This window comes from Antennarius striatus, chromosome 20 (assembly GCF_040054535.1).
Source record: "Antennarius striatus isolate MH-2024 chromosome 20, ASM4005453v1, whole genome shotgun sequence".
Taxonomy (NCBI): domain Eukaryota; kingdom Metazoa; phylum Chordata; class Actinopteri; order Lophiiformes; family Antennariidae; genus Antennarius; species Antennarius striatus.
In genome coordinates this window covers 9,495,562-9,520,279 of record NC_090795.1, presented here as the reverse complement: position 1 = coordinate 9,520,279, position 24,718 = coordinate 9,495,562, and the positions used below count along the sequence as shown (strand labels likewise).

The window sequence follows — 24,718 nt, the reverse complement described above, 5'->3', positions numbered from 1 at the left end:
ACACCATTAAAATAACTGTCAATCAAAAAAATTGAGCCTGGATTAACTTTTACTCCAAAACAGTGAAAAACTAAACACTTCTAAATGAAACCTGTTTTTCAATGGTTATACGTCTGGAATTTTCACTCCTTCGGTATCTAAGCATCAGAATAACCATGTCTACAAATAATAATGATGTGGATGAGATTAAATGTGTGTGTGTGTGTGTGTGTGTGTGTGTGTGTGTGTGTGTGTGTGTGTGTGTGCGTGTGTGTGTGTGTGTGTGTGGGTGTGTGTATATATACAGTGTTATATATACTGTATATATTAGTGCTGGCAGGCGATTAAAAAAATTAAAATAATTAATTACAGGATTTTTAATTAATTAATCTAATTAATTGCATTTTAATCTCATACCTGCTAAAAGTCCCCAAATAAATAATTTGAATTCTAGGACATTACAAAATTGTAGTGCATGACTAATCAATAGAATGCACCAAGAGAAGATTTGAAATCCATATTTTTATTGGTTAAGTGTGATTTATAAATGAAATTCAAAAGAAAAAAAAAGGCCAAGCACATCAGCAAACTAATTAGGCCAGCTGCATTTCTCAAACATGCAATATGAATACAGTTAAATAAAATAAATAAAATTCAGAAATAAAATAAGGCTGAGTCTCAAATAGGCACATAAGAAGACTCTCAATCAAAATTAATACTAAAGCTGACACAATACAGCAATTCAAAATGAATAGTATAACATGCCTCTAAATAAGGCACCTAAATAGAATGATGCCAACAGGCTTTTCCTTTAAAAGGGTAAGCTAATGTTCAACTCTGTGTCCTTGACATGTTTTGCATTTAAATGATACGTTAGGTTGGAGCTGCTTCGGTGATATGAAAATTCTCTTTTACAAAAGGTACAAATAATAATAATAATAATAATAATGATGGATTAGATTTGTATAGCGCTTTTCTGGACACTCAAAGACGCTTTACACTGGATCTATTATTCATTCACTCCTCATTCATACTTGGTGATGGTAAGCTACGTGTGTAGCCACAGTTGCCCTGGGGCAGACTGACGGAGGCGTCTACAGCGCAGATTGGCAGCGCAGAATCACTGCGTTTTTGTTGATAGTCCCACCTTTGTTCTTTTATTAATAAATGATCTGCCCAAAGGTCCGAGTGGACTTTCCTTGCTCTCCTGTGTCGCGTCCATCTCTGTTGTCAGTCACTCTCCTTTTGACTAATGGTGCAGGTAGGAAGTGACGTCACTGCAGCCTACGGGTCTCTCAATGGGCCAAATTTAAAATGCTTGCGCATTGACTTGCCACTTGCGATTAATTGCGTTAATTTTTATATTGCGTTAATATACAGCGTAATTAATTAATGTAATTAACGCATTAAGGTGACAGCCCTACATATATATATATATATATATATATATATATATATATATATATATATATATATATATATATATATATATATATGCATCATATATGCATCATTGTGATGCAGTGCATTCATTTTGAGGATTAACAGCGCACTAACATCACAATAAATAAATACAATGCATACATACATACAAAGACAGTATTTCAAATTTTCTTCATTAAATCTACTTAAATGTACATTTTTTGACTTAGGTGACAGCTCTGTGACTGAGTTTGGCATTTTTGAACAGGTCAGTCATTCAAAAATTAGTCAATTCAGATTCCTTCATTTGGATTCAAGATTGAATATTTTGGACATGTTTGAGTACATCCATAAGTTTCAGCATATATAGAGTACTGTATACAGAAATACAGACGCATCATGTCTCTACTTGAATTGACACTAAAATTCTTGTAGCATAGCCACCTGTGTGAAAACTCAGCAATAGCTCGAACATATAATACCTTTATCTGATTCTATGGAATGTTTTTTTTTCTTCACAGTTAATCATTTTGCCTGGGTATCCCAGTCCCTACAACTTACACAGACTGGTGTGGTGAAGTCAAGAACTCTGTTTTTGAGTTTGAGCTTTCAAAGCTGATTAAATTGGCACACTTTCAACACGTGTCAAAGTGTACACATCGCTCGGATAGGGAGGAGAGGCTGGAGTATATTATGCAACTGAATGGTTCCATTCACATGATCATTATCAGAGGAAGCACTCTACTGGTAACAGTATCTGCACCAGTTTCCCTAGCAGTGGCCCAGTACATAAATGGTATATTAAACATTGCTTCATGACTTTTTTTGTATTGCCCTGGACCCATTTTGCTTTCTGTTGCATGTCACTGAACCCACCTGTGGTCTCACTCTTGTTTGAAGAATGGTTTGGTTTTATCTCAAGTTTCTCATCCTATTCCCTCTGCTCTTTTCCTCTTCCTCTTCCTCTTCTCTTCGGTTCCAACCTCATCTATCACCTCCCTTACCATGACTGTATTTCTGTGTCTTTTTTCACACCAGCCACATGTTAACTCATCTCAGGTCCATCCAATATCAAAGCTGTAAAATCCTGTCTTATCACTCCCTCTTCACACCTCATCCATTTCCCTTTTTCCTCTCTCATTTACATACTTCTACTTCCTCTGTCACCCCTTGCCTCTTTACTACACACCATACTCCCGTCTTGTTCATGGTGTCACATGACATTTGTCTTTGTCTGCTCAGCTTGCTTTTTTCATCTTTTTTTTTTAAGCTGTTTACTTATCATGATCACCCCCCCCCCCCAAACTTAAATCCTCACCCCTACTCTCCACTCTCCTCCTTTTGATAGTGTTGTATCCCCCGAAGGGAATGGCTTTGCTCCAACTGGTTTTTGAGGTATTGACATTTCCACTGATATGGGTCTGGTTATCTGTCAAGGCCAAGGGTGGGGTGTAATGGCTCTGTAATTGGATAAGATATAGGATTTTGTTGTGGCAGGATACATCGCAAACTGCCTCACCCTGTATTTTATCATATGCCTATCATCTCTCATGCCTTGTCTGACTCTCTCTTGGTCTCACTCTGTCCTTTTTTATTCCTTTATCCATGTTCCTGTTTCCTCTCTGTCCCTCTCATTTTTATATCAGTCACTCTTCTTCACTTGTGCTTTTAGCTCATCGTTTTCTTTATCTGTGCTTTTGTCCATTCCAAAACATCCATCAAAGAGAATCAAAGAAGACGGCTGTGTCATGGCCAGTTTGCACTCCATTCCCCACCCACACTTACTGATAATCATTTCACAATTGCATTCTGTCACAGAGGCTGTTCGCTGCACCGATACATCTTTGATGCTAGTTATGTGTGCGGAAAATGTGAACATGTCTCTGTACGTGCATGTACATTTTTCCTTGTATTTCTCAACCTGGTGCTTCAATGTTCTCATGCTAACCTACTTAAATACTGGCATCATGCCTGAGTTTTTGTATTATATTTTATTTCTAGATGAAATCATGTTAATGGGATCCTGTCGAACACTTCTTACTGGAAGGAATGAGGTCTCAGTCTCAGATGAGGGCAATTACTGTCACAAAACAGATTTGACAAATAAAACCGCAAATTTCACCAGATGACTCTGGTCATTCTTTTAAGTACATATCATCTTTTAAACACTATGAAAAAAGTTCAGTCGGTTCAAATAATGCTACCCAAAACATCTGAAAAAATAATTTCCCTTTTGGCTTATGACACTGTTCAAGAAGATGTGTGCACTGAAAATTCAAGTGTGTATGAGTGAAATATCACTTTAATCTGTACTCATATTGCTATATTGAACCTTGATTTAGCTGTGAATAGGTTAAGATAACCATACCCAACTGTCAGAATGAAGTAGATTGAATTTTGCTGTCCTTATCCAACATTTACATATCAAGAGAAGGTATCATCTCTATTTACTTTATGTAAGTACTTTGTTCATAAATAAAATATCATCCGTGAGATAATCGTAACATTGTGCTCACAGTATAATTGTGGTTTCATTCTTGGCAGACATTCATTCATTCATTTTCCAACCCGCTTAATCCGCTAACGCAGGTCGCGGAGTAGCCAGTGCCTATCCTGGCAGTCTCAGGGCGTGAGGTGGGGGACACTCCGGGCACGACGCCAGTGTACCGCGGAGCCACATAGAAACAAACAACCACTCACACACACACTCACTCCTATGGTCAATTTGGGACTGGCCAATCAACCTGAAGCGCATGCTTTTGGAGGTGGGAGGAAGCCGGAGAACCCGGAGAGAACCCACGCAGACACGGGGAGAGCATGCAAACTCCGCACAGAGCGGGACTCGAACCCGGGTCCGCCGTGTTGTGAGGCAGCAGCGCTAACCACTGCGCCACCGTGCCGCCCTCTTGGCAGACATGTTTAGCTTTATTATTTAGCTGGAGTTGATCATGTCTGTAGTGATGTCAGTGACAGCATTTAAAAAATGTCAAACGATGTCTTGAATGCCAAAAGGCAATCCCCCTGAAATGTCATACACACCAGCCATCCCTCTGTAACTTCAAGGGTTTGCCATGTTGAGATTGAATCCATCCACCCAGCCATCCATCCATCCATCCATCCATCCATCCATCCATCCATCCATTCATCCATCCATCCATCCATGAGAATTACTGTTAACAATCTTGTCTTTGTTTCTTTTCATTTATTCTTACTCACAATAACATTTCATCCATCCATCCATCCTCCGCTTATCCGGGGTCGGGTCACGAGGGCAGCAGCTTAAGCAGGGAAGCCCAGACTTCCCTCTCCCTAGCCACTTCATCCAGCTCCTGCGGGAGAATCCCAAGGTGTTCCCAGGCCAGCCGAGAGACATAATCTCTCCAGCGTGTCCTGGGTCGTCCCCGGGGCCTCCTCCTGGTAGGATGTGCCCAGAACACCTCACCAGGGAGGCGTCCAGGAGGCATCCTAACCAGATTCCCGAGCCATCTAGCTCCTCTAGATGTGGAGGAGTAGCGGCTCGACTCTGGTAGCCTCCCGGATGACCGAGCTTCTCACCCTATCTCTAAGGGAGAGCCCGGACACCCTGCGGAGGAAACTCATTTTGGTTGCTTGTATCCGGGATCTTGTTCTTTCGGTCAGGACCCACAGCTCGTGACCATAGGTCAGGGCAGGTACATAGATCGACTGGTAAATCGAGAGCTTTGCTTTTCGGCTCAGCTACTTCTTCACCACAACGAACCGATATAGAGTCCGCATCACTGCAGATGCTGCAGCGATCCGCCTATCGATCTCCCGTTCCATCGTACCCTCACTTGTGAATGGGACCCCGAGATACCTGAACTCCTCCACTTGGGGCAGGATCTCATCCCCAACCCGGAGAGGGCACGCCACCCTTTTCCGACTGAGGACCATGGTCTCAGATTTGGAGGTGCTGATTCTCATCCCAGCCGCTTCACGCTCGGCTGCGAACCGCTCCAGTGAGACTTGGAGATCAACAGTACCATGTCATCTGCAAAAAGCAGAGACGCAATATTAAGGCCACCAAACCGGACACCCTTAACGCCTTGGCTGTGCCTAGAAATTCTGTCCATAAAAGTTATGAACAGAATCGGTGACAAAGGGCAGCCTTGACGGAGTCCAACCCTCACTGGAAACGAATCTGACTTACTGCTGGCAATGTGAACCAAACTCTGACATCGGTCGTACAGGGACCAAACAGCCCTTATCAAGGGGTTCGGTACCCCATACTCCCGAAGCACCCCCCACAGAACCCCCTGAGGAACCCGGTCGAACGCCTTCTCCAAGTCCGCAAAACACATGTAGAGTGGTTGGGCGAACTCCCATGCCCACTCAAGGATCCTGCGGAGGGTGTAGAGCTGGTCCACTGTTCCACGGCCAGGACGAAAACCACATTGCTCCTCCTGAATCCGAGATTCGACTTCCCGACGGACCCTTCTCTCCAGAACCCCTGAATAGACCTTGCCAGGGAGGCTGAGGAGTGTGATCCCCCTGTAGTTGGAACACACCTTTCAGTCCCCCTTCTTAAAAAGGGAGACCACCACCCCAGTCTGCCAACCCACAGGCACTGTCCCCGACGTCCACGCGATGTTGCAGAGGCGTGTCAACAGGACAGCCCCACAACATCCAGAGCCTTTAGGAACTCCGGGCGGATCTCATTCCACCCCCAGGGCCCTGCCACCGAGGACATTTTTAACCACCTCGGTGACCTCCACCCCAGAGATAGGATAGCCCGTCTCAGAGAACCCAGACTCTGCTTCCTCATGGGAAGGCGTGTCGCCGGACTTGAGGAAGTCTTCGAAGTATTCTCCCCTCCGAGTCACAACATCCCGAGTTGAAGTCAGCAGCGCCCCATCCCCACTATACACAGTGTTGATGCTGCACTGCTTCCCCCTCCTGAGACGTCTGATGGTGGACCAGAATCTCCTCGAAGCTGTCTGGAAGTCGTCCTCCAAGGCCTCACCGAACTCCTCCCACGCCCAGGTTTTTGCCTCAGCAACCACCAAAGCTGCATTCCGCTTGGCCAGCCGGTACCCATCAGCTGCCTCAGGAGTCCCACAGGCCAAAAAGGCCCTATAGGATTCCTTCTTCAGCTTGACGGCATCCCTTACCGCTGATGTCCACCAGCGGGTTCTGGGGTTGCCACCACAACAGGCACTGACCACCTTACGGCCACATCTGCGGTCGGCCGCTTCGACAATTGAGGCGCGGAACATGGTCCACTCAGACTCAATGTCCCCCGCCTCCCCCGGGATGTGGGTGAAGTTCTGCCGGAGGTGGAAGTTGAAACTCCTTCTGACGGGATTCCGCCAGGCGTTCCCAGCAGACCCTCACAATACGTTTGGGTCTGCCAGGTCGGACCGGCATCTTCCCCCATCCCTCGGAGCCAACATACCACCAGGTGGTGATCAGTTGACAGCTCCGCCCCTCTCTTCACCCGAGTGTCCAAGACATGCGGCCGCAAGTTCCGATGACATGACCACAAAGTTGATCATCGAACTGCGGCCAATGGTGTCCTGGTGCCAAGGGCACATATGGACACCCTTATGTCTGAACATGGTGTTCATTATGGACAGTCCGTGATGAGCACAGAAGTCCCATAACTGAACACCACTCGGGTTCTGATTGGGGGGGGGTGTTCCTCCCAATCACGCCCTTCCAGGTCTCACTGGCGTTGCCCACGTGAGCGTTGAAGTCCCCAAGCAGAACGATGGACTCCCCAGTGGGAGCACTCTCCAGCACCCCCTCCAAGGACTCCAAATAGGGTGGGTACTCTGAACTGCTGTTTGGTGCATAAGTACAAACAACAATCAGGACCCGTCCCCCCACCCGAAGGCGGAGGGAGGCTACCCTCTCGTCCACCGGGGTGTACCCCAACGTACAGGTGCCAAGCCGGGGGGCTATGAGTATACCCACACCTGCTCGGCATCTCTCACCATGGGCAACTCCAGAGTGGAAGAGAGTCCAATCCCTCTCGAGAGGACTGGTACCAGAGCCCAAGCTGTGTGTGGAGGTGAGCCCGACTATATCTAGTCGGAACTTCTCAACTTCACACACCAGCTCGGGCTCCTTCCCTGCCAGAGAGGTGACCTTCCACATCCCAAGAGCCAGCTTCTGTAGCCGGGGATCGGATCGCCAAGGTCCCCGTCTTCGGCCACCGCCCAGCTCACAGTGCACCCGACCCCTATGGCCCCTCCCACAGGTGGTGAGCCCATGGGAAGGGCAATAACATTTCACTTTAGGGAAAATCACACACTACACACTTAACAATGGATTTATGAAAATTGAAGGAAACTTTTAACCTGTCACTCACTATAAAATGTCACAAACTTTTCAGGTGCAGGCGGTTGGTCACCTCTGGACAGTGACCATTACCAGTGGCTGCAGGTAGACCTGGGCTCCAGGAAGCAGGTGAGCGCCGTGGCAACACAAGGGCGCTACAGCAGCTCTGACTGGACGACGCAATACCGTCTCCTCTACAGTGACACAGGAAGGAACTGGAAACCATATCACCAAGATGGCAACATTTGGGTGAGAGTGGGAGAAATGATTGTCTGCTGCAAGTGTATTTAGTGTGTGTGTGTGTGTGTGTGTGTGTGTGTGTGTGTGTGTGTGTGTGTGTGTGTGTGTGTGTGTGTGTGTGTGTGTGTGTGTGTGTGTGTGTTTGCCATGGCTGCAGATATGAACCAGAAGTAATAACACATCCACAACCAAAGCTCAGAAGTTGACTTACTTTTACAGTATTGTTTGGTTATAATTGAGAATCAGATCAGAAGCTATTTGTAGGCAGTGCTTTGTTTTTTACCCCAGTTTTCAGTTCTTTTTGATGTAAACATGAATACTTTATTTGACATGCACGTGTCAAAGGTCTGCTCAAATGAGAAATTTTATTATTACAAGAAAGGACACGTTCTAGGAAGTATGATGTTTTCCTATAGTTATTAATTCAAATGTAAAGGCTTTAGTTTTATCTTTTTGCTTTGTGTAGAAGAAAAACCTGGTGTACATAAATATTTATCATGGAATTAGCCTTTATTTTAACATCCAACGGCAATCCTACAAAAGCACTACTGTAATTTGTTCCTGATGGAAAATACAATGATCCACTGGCAAGTCATTCCTTCACTTTGCATGGGTGTGATTTCTCTCATGCTACTGCTGCTTTTTTTTTTCAAAATCAACATCCCAGCACTTAAGTGGAAGACCAGTGATTATTAGATAATAGATCATGGACCCTCACTATTCACTGTATCTGCATGTTGAAAGGCCATAGGTTATAGCAACTGGGGTTCAGCCTCAGGTGGGGAGAAGACAACCTGAGCGTAATGCGGAGAGGTTGTATGTATCCTATTTTCATATTTTTTCCCACCAGGTCCATTAGATTCTCATCTGCCAAAAGGATTTTCTGGAAAACCTGCTAATGGACACTGGTGAACCCTCACTGCTGCCTCCTCAGGGTATCATCTCAAAAACAAATAAAATGAGAAAAACTTGAAATGAATTAGATACTATGAGTGATGATGTATCTTAACTTAAAAGTAACAATCATTAGACAAAAGAAAACATACAGCTTATTTAGTTTCATATGAGACTAATTAGATTAAAATGGATGAGGGAAAGTTGGTTTCAAAATTTCTTTAAAAAAGAATCAAGAATTACTTCAAATTAGAGATTTAAAGATGTTCAATTATAGGCTGCTTCATTATATGTATAACGTACTTCTGTTTAATTTAATATCTAATGTGCTGGCCTTTTTTTGTTTGAATCAGTGCAGGGATTTTTTTAAGTACAGACTAAGTACTGTAGTTGGCTGCTTTCAACAACCACTTGACTGTATCGATGTGTTTATTTTCCTGCTGAAACTCAGTATTCAAATGCAGTTTAATTCCGATTTATTCCTATGAAATCTTGTTGTTTTTCATGGTGCTATGGATTTGTTTTAAATACAGGATAGATCTACAGTAGTTTATTCACTAGCAGCCAATTAGGAAGGCTTAAAACCTCTTCTACCTTGTTTCTGATTCCATTTATTAAGCATGGATAATAATCATCAACATTTGTAATCCCAGTGATCCAAATCAAGACTTCAAAAGATTTGTTAGCAGTTTTTTCAAGTTTAAGTGCAGCTGAATGTTGCCTTCTACTCAGGATGCGCCTTTGGGCTTGGTACAAACCACACAATGGCCTAATCTGACCATTAACAACCTATTGCATAGCTTGATTTTTCAATACAAACATTTCATTGGTACAAATTGCCTGACCACTATAACTGAGGGCGGTACAACCTTTTCTACCTCTTTCATAAAGCAAGAAGGCACTGACCATTGATTCATACCAAGTGGAATATGGGGGGGGGGGGGGGGGGGGGGCTTGACTGTGGGCATGTGATATCTTTATGGAGATAAAGTATCCCCATAAATATTCATGTGCACTATTAAACTTTAAATATGAAAAGATCTGTCATCTGACTTCGCCTAATCTTGTGTGCCAGCCACTAAAATTAAAAACCCTAGTTATCTGTGTGTTTTGATGTGCACAAATGTGTACAATGTTTTCTACATGTGCTCATTTTTGTCAGTGGATATTAAGCTCTGCGTTCAGCGACTAACAGTAACATCATTATTCTCTCTTTACGATGGTTAGCACTGAATGTAGTGACAAATATGGATCTTTTACAGTGCAAAGTAAATTAAGCTGTTATTTTTGTGAGCTGCATCATAATTGTTTGCTGATTATTATTTATTCAAAAGTGTTTTCTTCCTGCCATTTACACTGATTCATTGCCTCTAATATTTCTCCAAATACTCCAAAACACATTCATCTCATGGATGTGTTAGTAACTATAGTCTGTTCCGTCTCGATTTATGTTGTATATATTGCTTTTTAATTTATCGCCTGTACAATTCAAAATATTGTTTATGTAAACAAATACAGAGCTAATAATTTTAAGCTAGGCATGTGTCATCAATAACCCCGCAGTGTGGAAGCAAAACTAGAGCCATTTGTTTCTCTCTGTCTTTTGTCTTATTGAGAAGAAGCTTTGAGACTCGCACATGCAGATATGGTTATATTTAAGTTGAAGACAGACCTCTGCATTGCCTCAGAACTCTTTCTGTGAATATGTATGTTGATATTTGTGTGTCAGTAGTGATTATATTGGAGCTATCAGAGCTATTGATCAAAGTGATGGAGATGGGGATGGTTGGCCACGTTAGTCACTCACTCTCCTTCTCTCTCTCTCTCTCTCTCTCTCTCTCTCTCTCTCTCTCTCTCTCTCTCTCTCTCTCTGACACACACACACAAACACACACACACACACACACACACACACACACACACACACACACACACACACACACACACACACACACACAAACACATTTCTACCTTTAGACCCCATTTCAACCCATTCAATCACATTCGGCTCAATCTCATTCACTGCTGGATGAGGTTCACAGAGCGATCCCCGGAGAGAAAACCAACTGTCCTGCTGTCTTATGAATGAAGGTTCTATTCAAGAACATTTTCCCACAAATCACTGCCCGCCATTATCCTACAATGATGATGTAACTCTTTCACTATTGCAGTGATAGAAACACTTTAAGTCAAAGCAACACTTTCAATGCTGCCTTCACTACTGCTGTGACTAATTTACTTTAGAGGATAATTGTTAAAGTCCTGGCCAGCTACTAAAGTATTGGTTTAGTGAAGAGTGATTTTTAATTCCTCACTAATGAGTAGCCACAATGACGGTGATGAATTACTTTGATAATTAAAATACCATCTCTTCAAACTGAGCACAATGCTCAGGAGACTACTTTCAAACTTATTTAAAATTACAGGACAGGAACACTTACCGGCTGTAATAGAAGTTATAATGGATTTGTGCATTGATAATATATTTTTTGTTGTCTTTAGCTATAGTCCGTGTGTGTGTGTGTGTGTGTGTGTGTGTGTGTGTGTGTGTGTGTGCGTGCGTGCGTGCGTGCGTGCGTGCATATGTGTATATGTGTGTGATCCTTTCACGAATTACACACGACAGGAAAAATAGGCTATCAATTGTGATACCCTGTAAGTAAATGGGGTATACTTTGCATGATGAAGGTCTCTGATGCAGCATTTATTAAAGCAGTTAATTGTACATACTGCTAATATTCAGCAAGCAATGTTGGACCTCTGCTGCTGTTTTTCTTAGAAGAAAATATCACAAAGGGGAAAAACAGTCAATATAAAATGAATCTTTTGCTGTAAATCAACATCATAGAGAAAAAGGATGATGCATCTGAGCTGGAAAACACATTACTGACCTTGTTATCTTGTCAGCTGGCTTGTGAGCCATCTTGGTTTAAAGAAACCATTAGAAACAAGGAGTATGAAATATGGTTAACCATAGGTTTGACAGGCGTACTATTCTAACACATCAGTGTGAGACATCCTACAACAACCAAAAAGAATCTTTGTTCACTAACTTTTCTTTTTTTGTGTTGGATTTCATGTTCCAAACAATAGCTCCTACTGCCTGATTCAGAAAGTAAATCATAAACTAGTTTTCTTCCAAACACACTAGAAGACACTTCCTTGGAGGTAGGCCCAAAAATAATAAATACATCCTCAGGGGATTTTTTGAACCAACGGTAATGCGTTACTATGTAATGTATTTACTTCACAACTCGTTCTCGCCTCTAAAAGAGGACACTTTTACTTTCATGTCTGTCATGGTTAACACATATTTTTTGTGACTTCTTAGAAAGAAAAGCAACAAGAGAAGTGAAGGAAGAGCTGACTTTCTGAATTTGAATTATATTCCCAGTGTTAAAAGCTTTTTGCATATGATTAAATACAGACATCAAGTGCTGCAGAGATTTGCATTTAGGCATTTTGCTGATACTTTTATCCGGAGGGGTTTTAATTAAGAGCAAAGACTGGAAAGTAAGTGTATATTAATACAAAGAACCAGAAAGACAAGGACAAGGAAAAATAATTACTGTAAATGATGAGTGCTCAAAATTGCTCTTAATTCATAAAGTGCTTATAAAGGAGGAATGTGTATATGGATGCAGAAAAGTGGTCTTCCATTAAAATAAACCTTAAAAGAAGCAGTGCATCAAATATAATTAAAAGGTCTCTGCTGTGATAAATTTATAGTGTTTGGAAGTATGTGACACTGAAGGTATGACATACAAAAAAGTGTGGTTGGTCGAACTGGGATATTGTGTTTATATCCTATGAGGCATCTGTATTTACAGCAAGTTTAGAGGACACCTTTTTTTCCATGCTGTTACAATCGCTTGACAGCACAGTGTTGTTTGACCATCACACAGTATAAGGCTATTGATCTATATAAGTAGAAATTATCACCAAGTGCCAATATCAGTCAGTTTGTGCATGGACAGTAGCCTGGAGGTTCACATTAAAAATGCATTTCTCCGTGTCCCTATTGTATTTTCTGACTATACATACAACTGATTTTTGTTATAGCCATGAATTTAGAATCTGTAGCATTTTGTGTGTTCTTGTATAAACAAGGTTTTGCCTTTTCGGCAACAATAAATTTACACGTCATTATAATCTTGAGAAAGAATTCCTCTCCAGCGACCATCCTGTGTGTCCCTATGTGTCCGTGTATGTGCCATCTCTGTTTAGAAATAACTTCACACACAATCACACAACAGTGTTGCTGAAAAATCAGATTTGAAGTGACATGTTAAGTAAGTAGAGAAGATCCTGAGACATTCACTGCAGGTCACCAGGATGTGTTCTGTGTCATCCAGTTGGTAAAGATGGCAGCTGGAGGAATCAGACTGTTTTAAAGTGTCCTTACGTTTTCTGTGGCAATTTATGGCCGCTCCAAACCTCAATATTGATATGGTGATTGTTGAGTTGTTGGCTTCTCTGATAGCCAAACTCTGGTTGGGTAAGGCAGATTGATGCTGGGTTGCATTCATTAAAAAAGTGAGATTGTTTCTGTTTCAAAATGACTAAAACATAGAGAAATTTATTTTTGTTCTACAGCTTCAGAAAACAAGCATGGTTGCTTGAGTGGGAGAGAGAATGAAATGTCAGACTCACTGTGGTAATAGTGGGAATTTCTGTAAACAGCAATATTTGACTTCCTTGTTGCAATTATAGTTACACACCTTAGCAAGAAAACCCACCAAGTTCAAGCTCAGAGAAGAGAAGCCTACATTCGTGTTTGAGTAATAAGAGCCCTTCATGAACAAGAAATTAATTCAAGTCGAATGACACAGAGTTAATTGACCAGGTAGTTTTAAACGACACTAAAGCAAGAAATCATTGACGCCCAAGTAAAATATTGCAAATGCTCTTGGAAGAACGTTCAACCTAAAGACTCCAGATAGTTGAATATAAAACAACAGCTTGTGTGCTTAAATTTCAGAACAGTGTGAATATAAACTTGAGCAGTCCAGTCTAAAAGAAATTACAAAAACCTCACTTTTCAAGTATAGACATGATGACAGGCATCAAAAATCAAAGATATCAGATCATAAACACGACGGTAATAACTGTAATTTGATATATATTTTATGAGATATATGTATAATTGTCTATGGAATAAGATAAATTATTATTTATAACATAAATATCTACAAATTGAGTCATATATAGAACATAAGTTATATAATATGAAATAAATATTAATAATGAATTAATGATTGGGGAACAGGAAAAAATTACATAAGCTTAAACTTATAAACTTCTCCTTTTTATAAGACTGTATTAATTTTATTCTCTTGTCACAATTTTCAGTTAGTTTTCTACTTGGTGTTTTTTAGTAGTTTTTGTAATTTGGAAAAGTTTTAATTAGTCAATCAGTATACTGTACCTCCCATACTTTCATATATGCGATGCTGCAAAATGATGATTTGCATTAATGGTACTTTACATCAGTGATACTGTTGATGTCATGATAAAAGATGTTACACTGAGAAAAAATATCCATAACTTACACTGGTTCCCACTGATAAGGTTGATTGAGGACAGGATCTTCATTTACGTCATAAGAGGTGGATTCATGCGATAGTGATGTTTGATCCTTAAGACGTTTTGCAGTTATATTTCTACATTATTACAAGATAATACCCTCTTGTTGTTATCCTGACCCGTTTTGACCCAGCACATAAACTGGCAAAAGAGGAAATCAAAAAGCATACATATTCACGCACAATAACTAGAGCTGCCATTTGCCATTTGTAAATTAATTATTACATCCAAATCCCAAATGTTTGACTCACACTAATCAGACCACTGAGGGATGCATTGCTCGCAGTCATTGGTGTGACTCTTCTGTCTTTTCTTGGTCTGTACTGATAAGAAGTCTCCTCCAACTTTCAGCTCTGAATCTTGATCCACTTCAATAACTTCATAGCGCTCAAACGTTTTTAATGTCACTTCACTTCATTACAGATAAGAGTCGTATGGAAATTAAAAAGTGCTGAGTGGGGATGAGGAAGATGATGAATTGAAATAGATAGAGAGGAGGAAACTTCCCGGTGGGTCACGGCAGTCTCCTATGGTACAGCTTGCTATGAAGTTTTAACAGCAGTGAAGAACATGATCATCATTGTACATGTGTGACAGTGGTTAACATGACTCGGCGAGAGGCTTTATTGTCCAATAACTGTTCAGTTGTGAGGCAGTCCATCAAAAACAAATATTTTTAGTTTTATTCTTGCCCATTTTTTCCTTGGAAATGTTTTCTCAAATTCACAGATCTTTGAAAGATCAATGAAAGCATTTAATTTCACATCAGCAATGCACAGTTGGTGTCCTAATAAGCACTTCTGATTTGGCCAGCGAAACAGTTGCTGATGAGTGGCATTCGATTCAATTTACTGAATAAAATTTGACTCTTTTCAAAAGATTCTTACAACATTTACAACTAATGTCAAAGCTCTGAGGGTGTAGGTGGTGAAAAACGAAAGGAATTGAAATGCGAGAGCATGTGAAAGTGGTCGCCCCCACAACAACCGTGTCAAAACACACATACTCTGAATTATGGTGGGTTTGTGGTGTGGTGACGAAGTCTGCACACACTCAAACGGGGTGTGTGCCTACTCCATGTGGTGTGTGAGGTTGTATAGCGGAGCCAGGGAGGCGGCCTTCCCTCGATCAGTGTAGCTCCCTGGTGAGCCGAGAGGAGAGGAGGTGCCAAATGTTCACAGCCTGAGTAATGGCCTCTTAAAACCTGTTTCTCTCTCTCATTCTCTCTCTCACTTTGTCTCACTCTTTCACTGTGTGTGTGCGTGTGTCATTTAATGTTTCAGGGGGAGATACTGAAAATGTTGTGATAACATTTTTTGTGTATTTTCACAGTTTATTATTTCTTTTGATTTCCCAGTGGGTGATTATTAGGGTTTAGCTGGGTACTCCTTTCAGACAAGTATCCTGTACAGATAATGCATTTTTGACAAGTACGAGCATGATAAGACTAAAACTCTCGTGCTCATTCATTCATTCATTCATTTTCCTGACCGCTTCCGTGTGTCACGGGGAGCTGGAGCCTATCCCATCTGGCAGAGCTGAAGGAAAATCCTCAGAACTGACTGTGGTCCCACTCTGTCATTGGCCAGTAACACACAGCGCCTGCCCCTCCCTACAGACACACATCACTGCAGCCAGCGCTGTCGCTGGCCCACTCTCACAGACATTGACTGATCTCTCTGCAGATCTTCACTGTAGCTTACTGTGTTCTTCTTAGGTTTTCTTCAGCTTGTCTCGATTTCAGTCTATTTAAGGTTACTTGGTGAACTTGTTTTCATGTTTTCTTTTGTTGCACGTACCTGTGCATTTGACCAGATAGAGCTGAAAACTGCTCGTGTTGCATCGGTCACCGCCTCCACTCCATTCGTTTGTTTTTTCTTTTTACCTGCTTGTTTTTAGTGTAACACTTTCTCACTTCAGTTCAAAATAATCATTTATATACAGTACAGATATTTTAACTGTTACATAACACACACACACACACACACACACACACACACACACACACACACACACACACACACACACACAAGCGCACACGCCACACATTCTCTCTGTCTCTTTCTCTCAATCTCTCCCTCTCAGAGTCACTCAGTCACACACACATGCACAAACAGACACACAAACAAACACACGCACACACACCTTAATCAACAACGTTTAACTTTGTGTGAAAAAAGATGGCAAGAAAATTAAGTGGTAAAAATAAATAAATAATTGAAAGTGATCATAAAAATAAAAGTAAAAAAATTACAAAGTTGTGTTGAGTATGACAATTCTTGTTCATGCATACTTTATATTTCATTATTTCATATTGTATAAATTGTATTCATTAATGCACATCATGTTCTGAGTTCAGAAAATCTTGTTCTGTAAAAAGTTCTCTTACTTTTGTGATCAAAAACATTGATTTGAATCTGAATTTTGAGGCTGTTCTGTAAATAGTTTTAAAATAAACAATAAATATAACCCACTTTTGGTTTAAGCCCCACCCTTTCCGACTACAGACACAGATACAGATACACATACAGATAGTGGCGTACTCGCTCATCCCTAGTAATTATTAACCAAAATGGAAACATGTGGAAAATTATTTGCATGAAATGTCCTGCTAGCGGTTCGATTTTGCAGGTAATAATGTACAGTATGTGAAACAGAGACTGAGATTGTTGCTGTTGGGGATCTTCTTTCAGCACCAGTGAGCAGCTAATGCAGACTGAATTGAACAGCAGCACTCCAGTGTTCTAATGTGCAAACTCGTAGAATAAAGGAGAGTGAAAGCACCTTTCTTGTGAACCAAGTAAGGAGGTTCTGTCTGAGACATTGCAGGCTAATATAGGGGATGTTAGAAATTAGCCAAAGGAAAACACATTAAAGCACGACAAACCACATTAAGAACATTGCACAATAAGCATGGCTCAAATTTGCAGTCGGATGAAAAAACATATTTTAGGATAATACTTTCAGAATACATTGGAAAGGAAGACCAAACAATAAAGTTCCTATTCCAGCTTGTCTGGAGCTGTAGATCATGACTCCAACTTAGTTTCTCCCTGCAGCCAGGCTTGGTAGCAGTCTCCACCCCTGGTGCAAATTTTGAATAACTGTTTAGCTGAGATTTTTTTCAATAAAGTATGCTCCTGAGTGCTGTAATTTTCTAATTGGGAGATAACCCGACAAACACTGACCAACCCAGCAGCGGTGCTACATTTCCTGCCTTTCGAATCTGTAACCTGTTATACTCTGTTGGAAAGATGGCAGATGAAGAATAGAGCTAACTCATTGGTAGCTTCAACTCCACTCCCTGAATTTGATTTTAATTTTTAAAATTGTAAAGTGGTTCATCTCTCTCTCTCTCTATGTCTACATTGTATCAGTTTAATGTAATTCCCTGTGTCTTGCAACAGATTAAAGATTGATAGCATGAATTTAGTATTACTACAGTTTTCTATTTGCTGTTTGCTTTGGCACAAAGCCATCCACAGGCGTCCACAGAAACACACATTTCTCTGTGGTCCTTCTGTTTTGTCCAGTGTACTTGTCGATAAAAACAAAGGACCAGACCAGGCCTGACTGATTTCCCTTGCCTCAGTTATAGGAAAACACACACACACACACACACACACACACACACACACACACACACACACACACACACACACACACACACACACACACACACACACACACACACACACAAACATACTCAATGGCACTCTGCCCTGGTCTAAAAAAACGGCCCAGTAGCAACAAGCAAACCCCAGAAAATATCTTCCACTTGTTGTTTGTCAGTATCTGGAGATCTGTTCTGTGAAAATGCCTGTGTCTGGCTGTCAAAACAGACCACACACACACACACACACACACACACACACACACACACACACACACACACACACACACACACACACACACACACACACAGACACACACACACACACACACACACACACACACACACACACACACACACACACACACACACACACACACACTCTACCTCCCTTTTCACACTGCAGTCACACTGCAAAAATCTATACAAACTTATCTGAGACCTTCAGTTAAATGCCTGGGCTTTTATTTGCTTTAATCACTGGATTCAACCAGCCTATAATTTGGACAGGCCTCTACATGAGAGAGGCTTCGGATTCCTTTCACATTCCTTTCAAATAAATACTGGTACTGATTTTTAACCATTGTGAATGTTACCTGTACAAAATGGGCTAATGAATATTAAAAATTCACTTGATTTATCAGGGAATAAACTTTTCATTTCTGAATTAATCTCTAATTAGCTGCACCACCTCACACTCAGGAGTCTACGTCACCAGATCTACCAGCTCTGATAATGTGCAGCATTTCCATTTTCACAAAAATATCAACACTTCTGTTTGTATGCATAGTCTAAGTAGTTAAGAATCAATCAAGTGGCCCTAGAGAGGTTTTACTCATCTAAAGAATTAAACACACTGTGCAAAATTGTCAAAAAGCATAGCCACACCCAGCAAATTAAAAGAACTGGAAATTTAATTGGGACTCAGCTTTGGGTTGAAGCTTTACACCATCATGTTTGCATGACCAATAAGCTCACAGGGAGACTCACACTGTCTCGCCTTGTTATTTTTCCTGTCAAATTTGATTTTCCCATCATTGACTTTCCTGCATTGATCTCATGGACTGCTAATATTATGACAGCCCTAAACTATTTGGATTTCAAGGTTTTCCTTACTAACATTAAACTTTTAAAACACAGCATGACCAGTTTTTAATATTCATAAAAAATATGTACATTCCTGCTGGAGTAAACAAAATAGGAGTAAATATTTTTCTATTTGGACCTCGTAATGATTCCCAAGTGTGAGAATTTAATTTTCTTATTTTTATTTGACTGAAGATTGCAGTTCTGGAGTTTAAAAATAAATTACTTTAGTTTTTGATTAAACAAAAATGTCTGTTGCTAAGCACTTCAATTGCTCCACATTTACTAAAATATCTGGCAACACACAAGCACACACAAACACCCACACAATTCCCAATTACTCATTGGTTTGCTGTTTTAATAATTTGACTTTTGAGGAGAGGGAATTAAACGGTTGACTAGTCAGAGTTTTGCAAGGTGTTCAGAGTGCATGATTTTCCTTGTCTTCGTTGTCGTCGTCCTCCACTTCTTTTCCCTATCCTGCGTCCTGCCCTCTGCTCTGCATAGTAATGACATTGAATTGAGATGTTCATTCAGCCAAGCACAGATAAGTGCCAAACAGTGGGATGAACACAATACAGGAATAGAAGGAGGAAGCTGGAAACTTGTGATGGGGGAATGGAGCTTTGGGGTTCAGATGAGAAATTGTTTTGTTCTTTCCTTTTCTTTCTTTCTCTCACCTACTCTTTGCCACTCATACACCTTGACGACAATGAGAAAAAGAAAGTGTTGGCTGGATTTAATGTTGTAGAAAGGTGCGAATGGCAAGATGGTGTGTGGGCAGTTGAGCGTATGTGCATGAGTTTCCATGTGTGCGTGCAAACTGACACGTTTGTGCTTTTTGTTCTTCAAATTCTACAAGAACAAGAAGGAAACAGAATAAGAAAAGACAAATGTTCATGTAGTCCACCTCGGATGTAGAGGATGAAATAGAAAAATGAACAGAAAAAGGACAAAAAGGGGTGAGTCTTAAAGAGAAGACCTGAAAATTGTACCAGCAGCTCGACAGAGCAGTGTTAATTTGAGTACATTAAAGATTATTTTATATTTACTTATGTACCATTTAGTTTTCAAACAATTTTTATCCTTCTAGATGTTAAATGATGATTTTTGTCTTTGCCCATTTCATAGAGGACATAACTCATTACTTAAATAGTATTCACTCTTAAGTGAAGGAAAGGATACATCTTCAAGCTCTGTATAGCAATGTCTTGCTTAAGGAAATTAATGTTGATATTGGTTTGTTTTTTTAATTTCATCCGTTTAATATAGCCCCAGGGCGCAGTGGTTAGCGCTGTTGCCTCACAACACGGCGGGTCTGGGTTCAAGTCCTGCTCTGTGCGGAGTTCGCATGCTCTCCCCGTGTCTGCGTGGGTTCTCTCTGGGTGCTCCGGCTTCCTCCCACCTCCAAAAGCATGTGCTTCAGGTTAATTGGCCAGTCCCAAAATTGCCCGTAGGAGTGAGTGTGTGTGTGCATGGTTGTTTGTCTTTGTGTGTGGCTCTGCGGTACACTGGCGTCATGCCCGGAGTGTCCCCCACCTCACGCCCTGTGCCAGCTGAGATAGGCTCCCCGTGACCCGCTACGGCGGATGAAGCGACAGAAAATGAATGAATGAATATAGCCCCTGCGGATTGAAGTCAGTTGAGAAATTAGAGTGTCAAATGATGTTAACGCTGTTTTACTTGTGTTATGTTAAAAAAAATTTTGAAGGTATATACAGGAGCCATCATTTTTTTGTAACAATATGAGGCTCTGAGTAATATGTTGTGCAGAAAAATCATCAATTACAGGAACTAGGGAAATTAATACTATTTTGCCACTTAATGTAACGATAGGTTTTTTCTGTTGGCTCCTGATATACCAGATTAATTAAACTGTGCAGATTTCTTGTTCTGTTTTATAACTGTCAGTTACTCGGGGTGAATGTGCAAGTTTCATTTTTATTCCCACAATTATTCAGAAATTGATGTAGAAACACAAGATGTATTGTCTTAGAGATGTGAACTTACCCAGTCAATGAAAACAACAAAGAAGATAAAGTTGATCCAACAAAATTGTGTTTCATCAATGTGGTTCTCTAATGACATCTGTATGACTTTCATTACATGCATGCCACGCATGCCTTGACTATTTACAGTACCCTTATCTCCAATTCATCACATGTGCCTGTCACCAGGGCAGCACCTCAGTCATCATTAAAATGTCAGAAAGATGATCAATGATTCATCCATGGAGCTCATACCAAAACAGACTTTATAATAAGGAAAAATAATCATGGACGGGGAAATAATGACCCCATTGTAAATAAATGATAAATAAAACAAATCACTCTTAAATAGTTTAAAATTTAAGGAAGAGTTTGTAAATTTGTGGGTGGAAGCTGAATTGAAATATGATGCATTTATTTTAATCATTGCATAATTAATAGAAACAGGTGATGCTTTTTCTATTAACTTAGAATGAGGTTATTATATTATATTTATAGTTTCTCCACAGAACCTGCCATGTTGCAGCAACACATTTCTACAGTAGCTCAGAGCTGACAAACCAAACACTGGCACCAGAGAGCATTTTTGAATTTTTTATGTCACTTGAAAGCCTCAGTAGATGCTCCTATAAATTTAGAAAGGGACGAGAGGGGTGTTTAGTTGATTGTACTCTATAGCCTCAAGTCTGCATGCATCACACCACACAGATCATTGAAGTTTGTAAATTCACGATTTTCCAAAACTTTCATTTATTCTTTCATTCATTCATCTTCCTACCCGCTTCATCCGCTTGCGCGGGTCACGGGGAGCTGGAGCCTATCCCAGCTGGCATAGGGAGTGAGGTGGGGGCACACTCCGGGCACGGTTCCAGTGCACTACGGAGCTACACAGAGACATATAAACACTCACACACACAAACACTCACTCCTACAGGCAATTTCGAATGGCCCATTAACCTGAAGCGCATGTTTTTGGAGGTGGGAGGATGCTGGAGAACCTGGAGAGAACCCACGCAGACAGGGGGAGAACATACAAATAGCACATAGCAGGACACAAACTAGGACCCACCTTGTTGTGTGGCGACAGAACTACTTACTGCGCCACCATGCCTCCACTGTGCCGCCAAAACAGTGGATTATAATTGACATTTGCAATCGGAATAGACGCTCTTTTAATGATGATATGTCGCATCTTTCATCACATGTCTACTTTATCATTTCACCCATTGCTTTCTTTTGAAAACCTCACTCTGAAGACACACTCTTCCTTTAACAACACCGATTTACATGTGGTGAAGGGTATATACACATGAGTTGTACGATCACTCATGGCTTATCTGATAAAATGGAAGGTTTTACTGTGAGTAGAGTTGGTCATGAACTTAGCGAAGCTATCCACATTATTGGATATATGTATACAGTATATATATATATATATATATATATATATATATATATATATATATATATATATATATATATATATATATATATATATATATATACTGAATACTGGATTAGTAAAAAAGCAAGCATGCATGAATTTATCTGTCTTTGCATGAAAAAAGCCAGTACTAATCTATTCTCAGTGTTAATTAACTTTAAATTGATGATACAAGCTGCTCAAAAAAAACATGGGAACAAAAGAATTAGACAAACCCTGTTTTCAGTAGAAATAACATGTTATTACAAGTGATAGTGCGAGTGACTTTCAGCCCACTCACTAGAAAACAGAGTAGGTGCCTTCAAACAAGTCATTTAATCTTCCTGGTTTCCTGGACCTCTGCACCTGAAGACAGTAGAGACTTCACTTAAAGCAAACTGAAAGGCTGGGTGATAAGTCGTGTTGAGCTGTGTGAGTGTGAAACTGGACTTTAATAAAATAAAATTAGGAAAAAAAGGATGTGCATTTTCCCAGTAAACTTCTTCTGGAGAAAGTAGTAGTGAATTTAAAGGGAGGGAAAACTCTGAGGAAAAGGAAGCATTTCTGTCCATACCCCCTCAAAACTGTGGATGCTCAGTGTCTCTGAGCATCGAGTAAACTCTTGACCATCTCCTCCTTTGCAGATAGCATTTCTTAAAGGCTACACACTCAGGAGTCCGCTCAAAGCAGACTGTCTGAGCAGAGCTTTACTCCCCCAATGCTCGAACCACTTCATGTCTTATCTAGCGTAACACATGGCCGTCTAGTGTCTTGTTCTCTTCTAGATGCCTGCTAGGCTATTAATGATGTTTCTCTCCATTGGTTCATTCCAACTGTTCAATCCATGTGTATACAGAAGAAAAGCATAGGACAACCCTGGTAATGGTGTGCATGTTTGTTTACAGAGAGGAAAGCCCAGGCATAAAAGTAGTTCAAGGACTACGGTGAAGTGGATTAGTGTGTGTCCTCCTCATCATGTGGTGGATGAAGTGGAGGGAAAGATACTGATCAGTGGGATCAGAGGAGAGGAGCATAGAGGAAATAAGAAGCAGAAAGTTGAAAGAAGGGCTTGTGTGTAGGTTTCTGCTATGCTTTAGAACAAATGAGTGCAGTCCCACAAACCACAAACATGCATGGGCAGTACTAATGGCTGCTTTCACCATGTATTATCTACATTTTGCACACATGCACTTCACATTTATTCTTTCTTTTATAGGCTATATTGGCATATACCGGTATTGTGTATTCTGAACATGAATCTTTGAGAGGCTGTTTTAGGTTGAGATACAGACATTCACACCTCAGTGCTGCCATTTACTAGAAGCCTGGCACTTTTCCAGATGTCTCCTACTCTTCCTGGGATGAAGATTCATTGACGTCCAATTGCTAGAACTTCCTGGGCACTCAACCATTTTGAGTTCCAATTCATGATTTAGCTCAGTACATTGCAGCTTGCTTATCAAAGACATCAATATAACCTTTGCTCATCAATCCGATAGTGGTGGCTACTGTTGACACCAGGCTTTTGCAGCAATGAGGGACTGAAATAATCCCTCATAATTGTTTTTTTTTTCTCTTTATTATTGTTGTCTTGGTTTTGGTTTTTTCCCTTACAATGACTATTATTCCCTATGTCATTCATAAACCCATTTTAGGAAAAGTCTGAGACATGTGAGGATTAAACGATATATGTTACAAAGCACCATAGTGGCAAAAATGATTTTCTTGTGTTAAAGCTGCAAGCAAGAAAAGTTCATTCATTTGTTTGAGTTTTATATAAAAGATGAAAACCAGTGTCATACACTGATATGTAGAGCGTGCAAGAATTCAGAGAAAAAAGAGACTTTGAATCACAGCTAGAGTAGAATCATTTATGAATCAAAAAAGATGCTGATTTGAAACTAAGCAGCTCTGCCATTAAACCAATGGCACAACATTAGACCTAAAACTGAATGCAAGTCCTCTTCTTTATGGACAGAGCTAGAACAAAGCTCTATCCCTTACTGAATCAACTGCCTTCAATAATTCCAAGAATGTCAAATGAGAATTTACTTCCTGGCATCTACACTTTCCTGTAGAGAAAAACAGATTTCTAAACTTAAACATTTTTGAGTCAAATGAAAAAAATTGGAAAAAAATTTGCACTTTGCCTTACACCACTGCACTAAATATAAAATATTGCATGTA

At 40.6% G+C, this 24,718-nt stretch overlaps 1 protein-coding gene across 2 annotated transcripts in view; it reads left to right on the top strand.

Annotated features, from left to right (window-relative positions):
- Window positions 1–24,718, top strand: part of cntnap2a (contactin associated protein 2a) — a 290,692-nt gene that overhangs the window by 126,720 nt on the left and 139,254 nt on the right. For both annotated transcript variants that reach the window (XM_068304178.1, XM_068304177.1), the window contains exon 3: window positions 7,757–7,950. In XM_068304178.1, coding sequence (XP_068160279.1) covers window positions 7,757–7,950 — 194 coding nt within the window. The remainder of the gene's footprint in view (window positions 1–7,756; window positions 7,951–24,718) is intronic.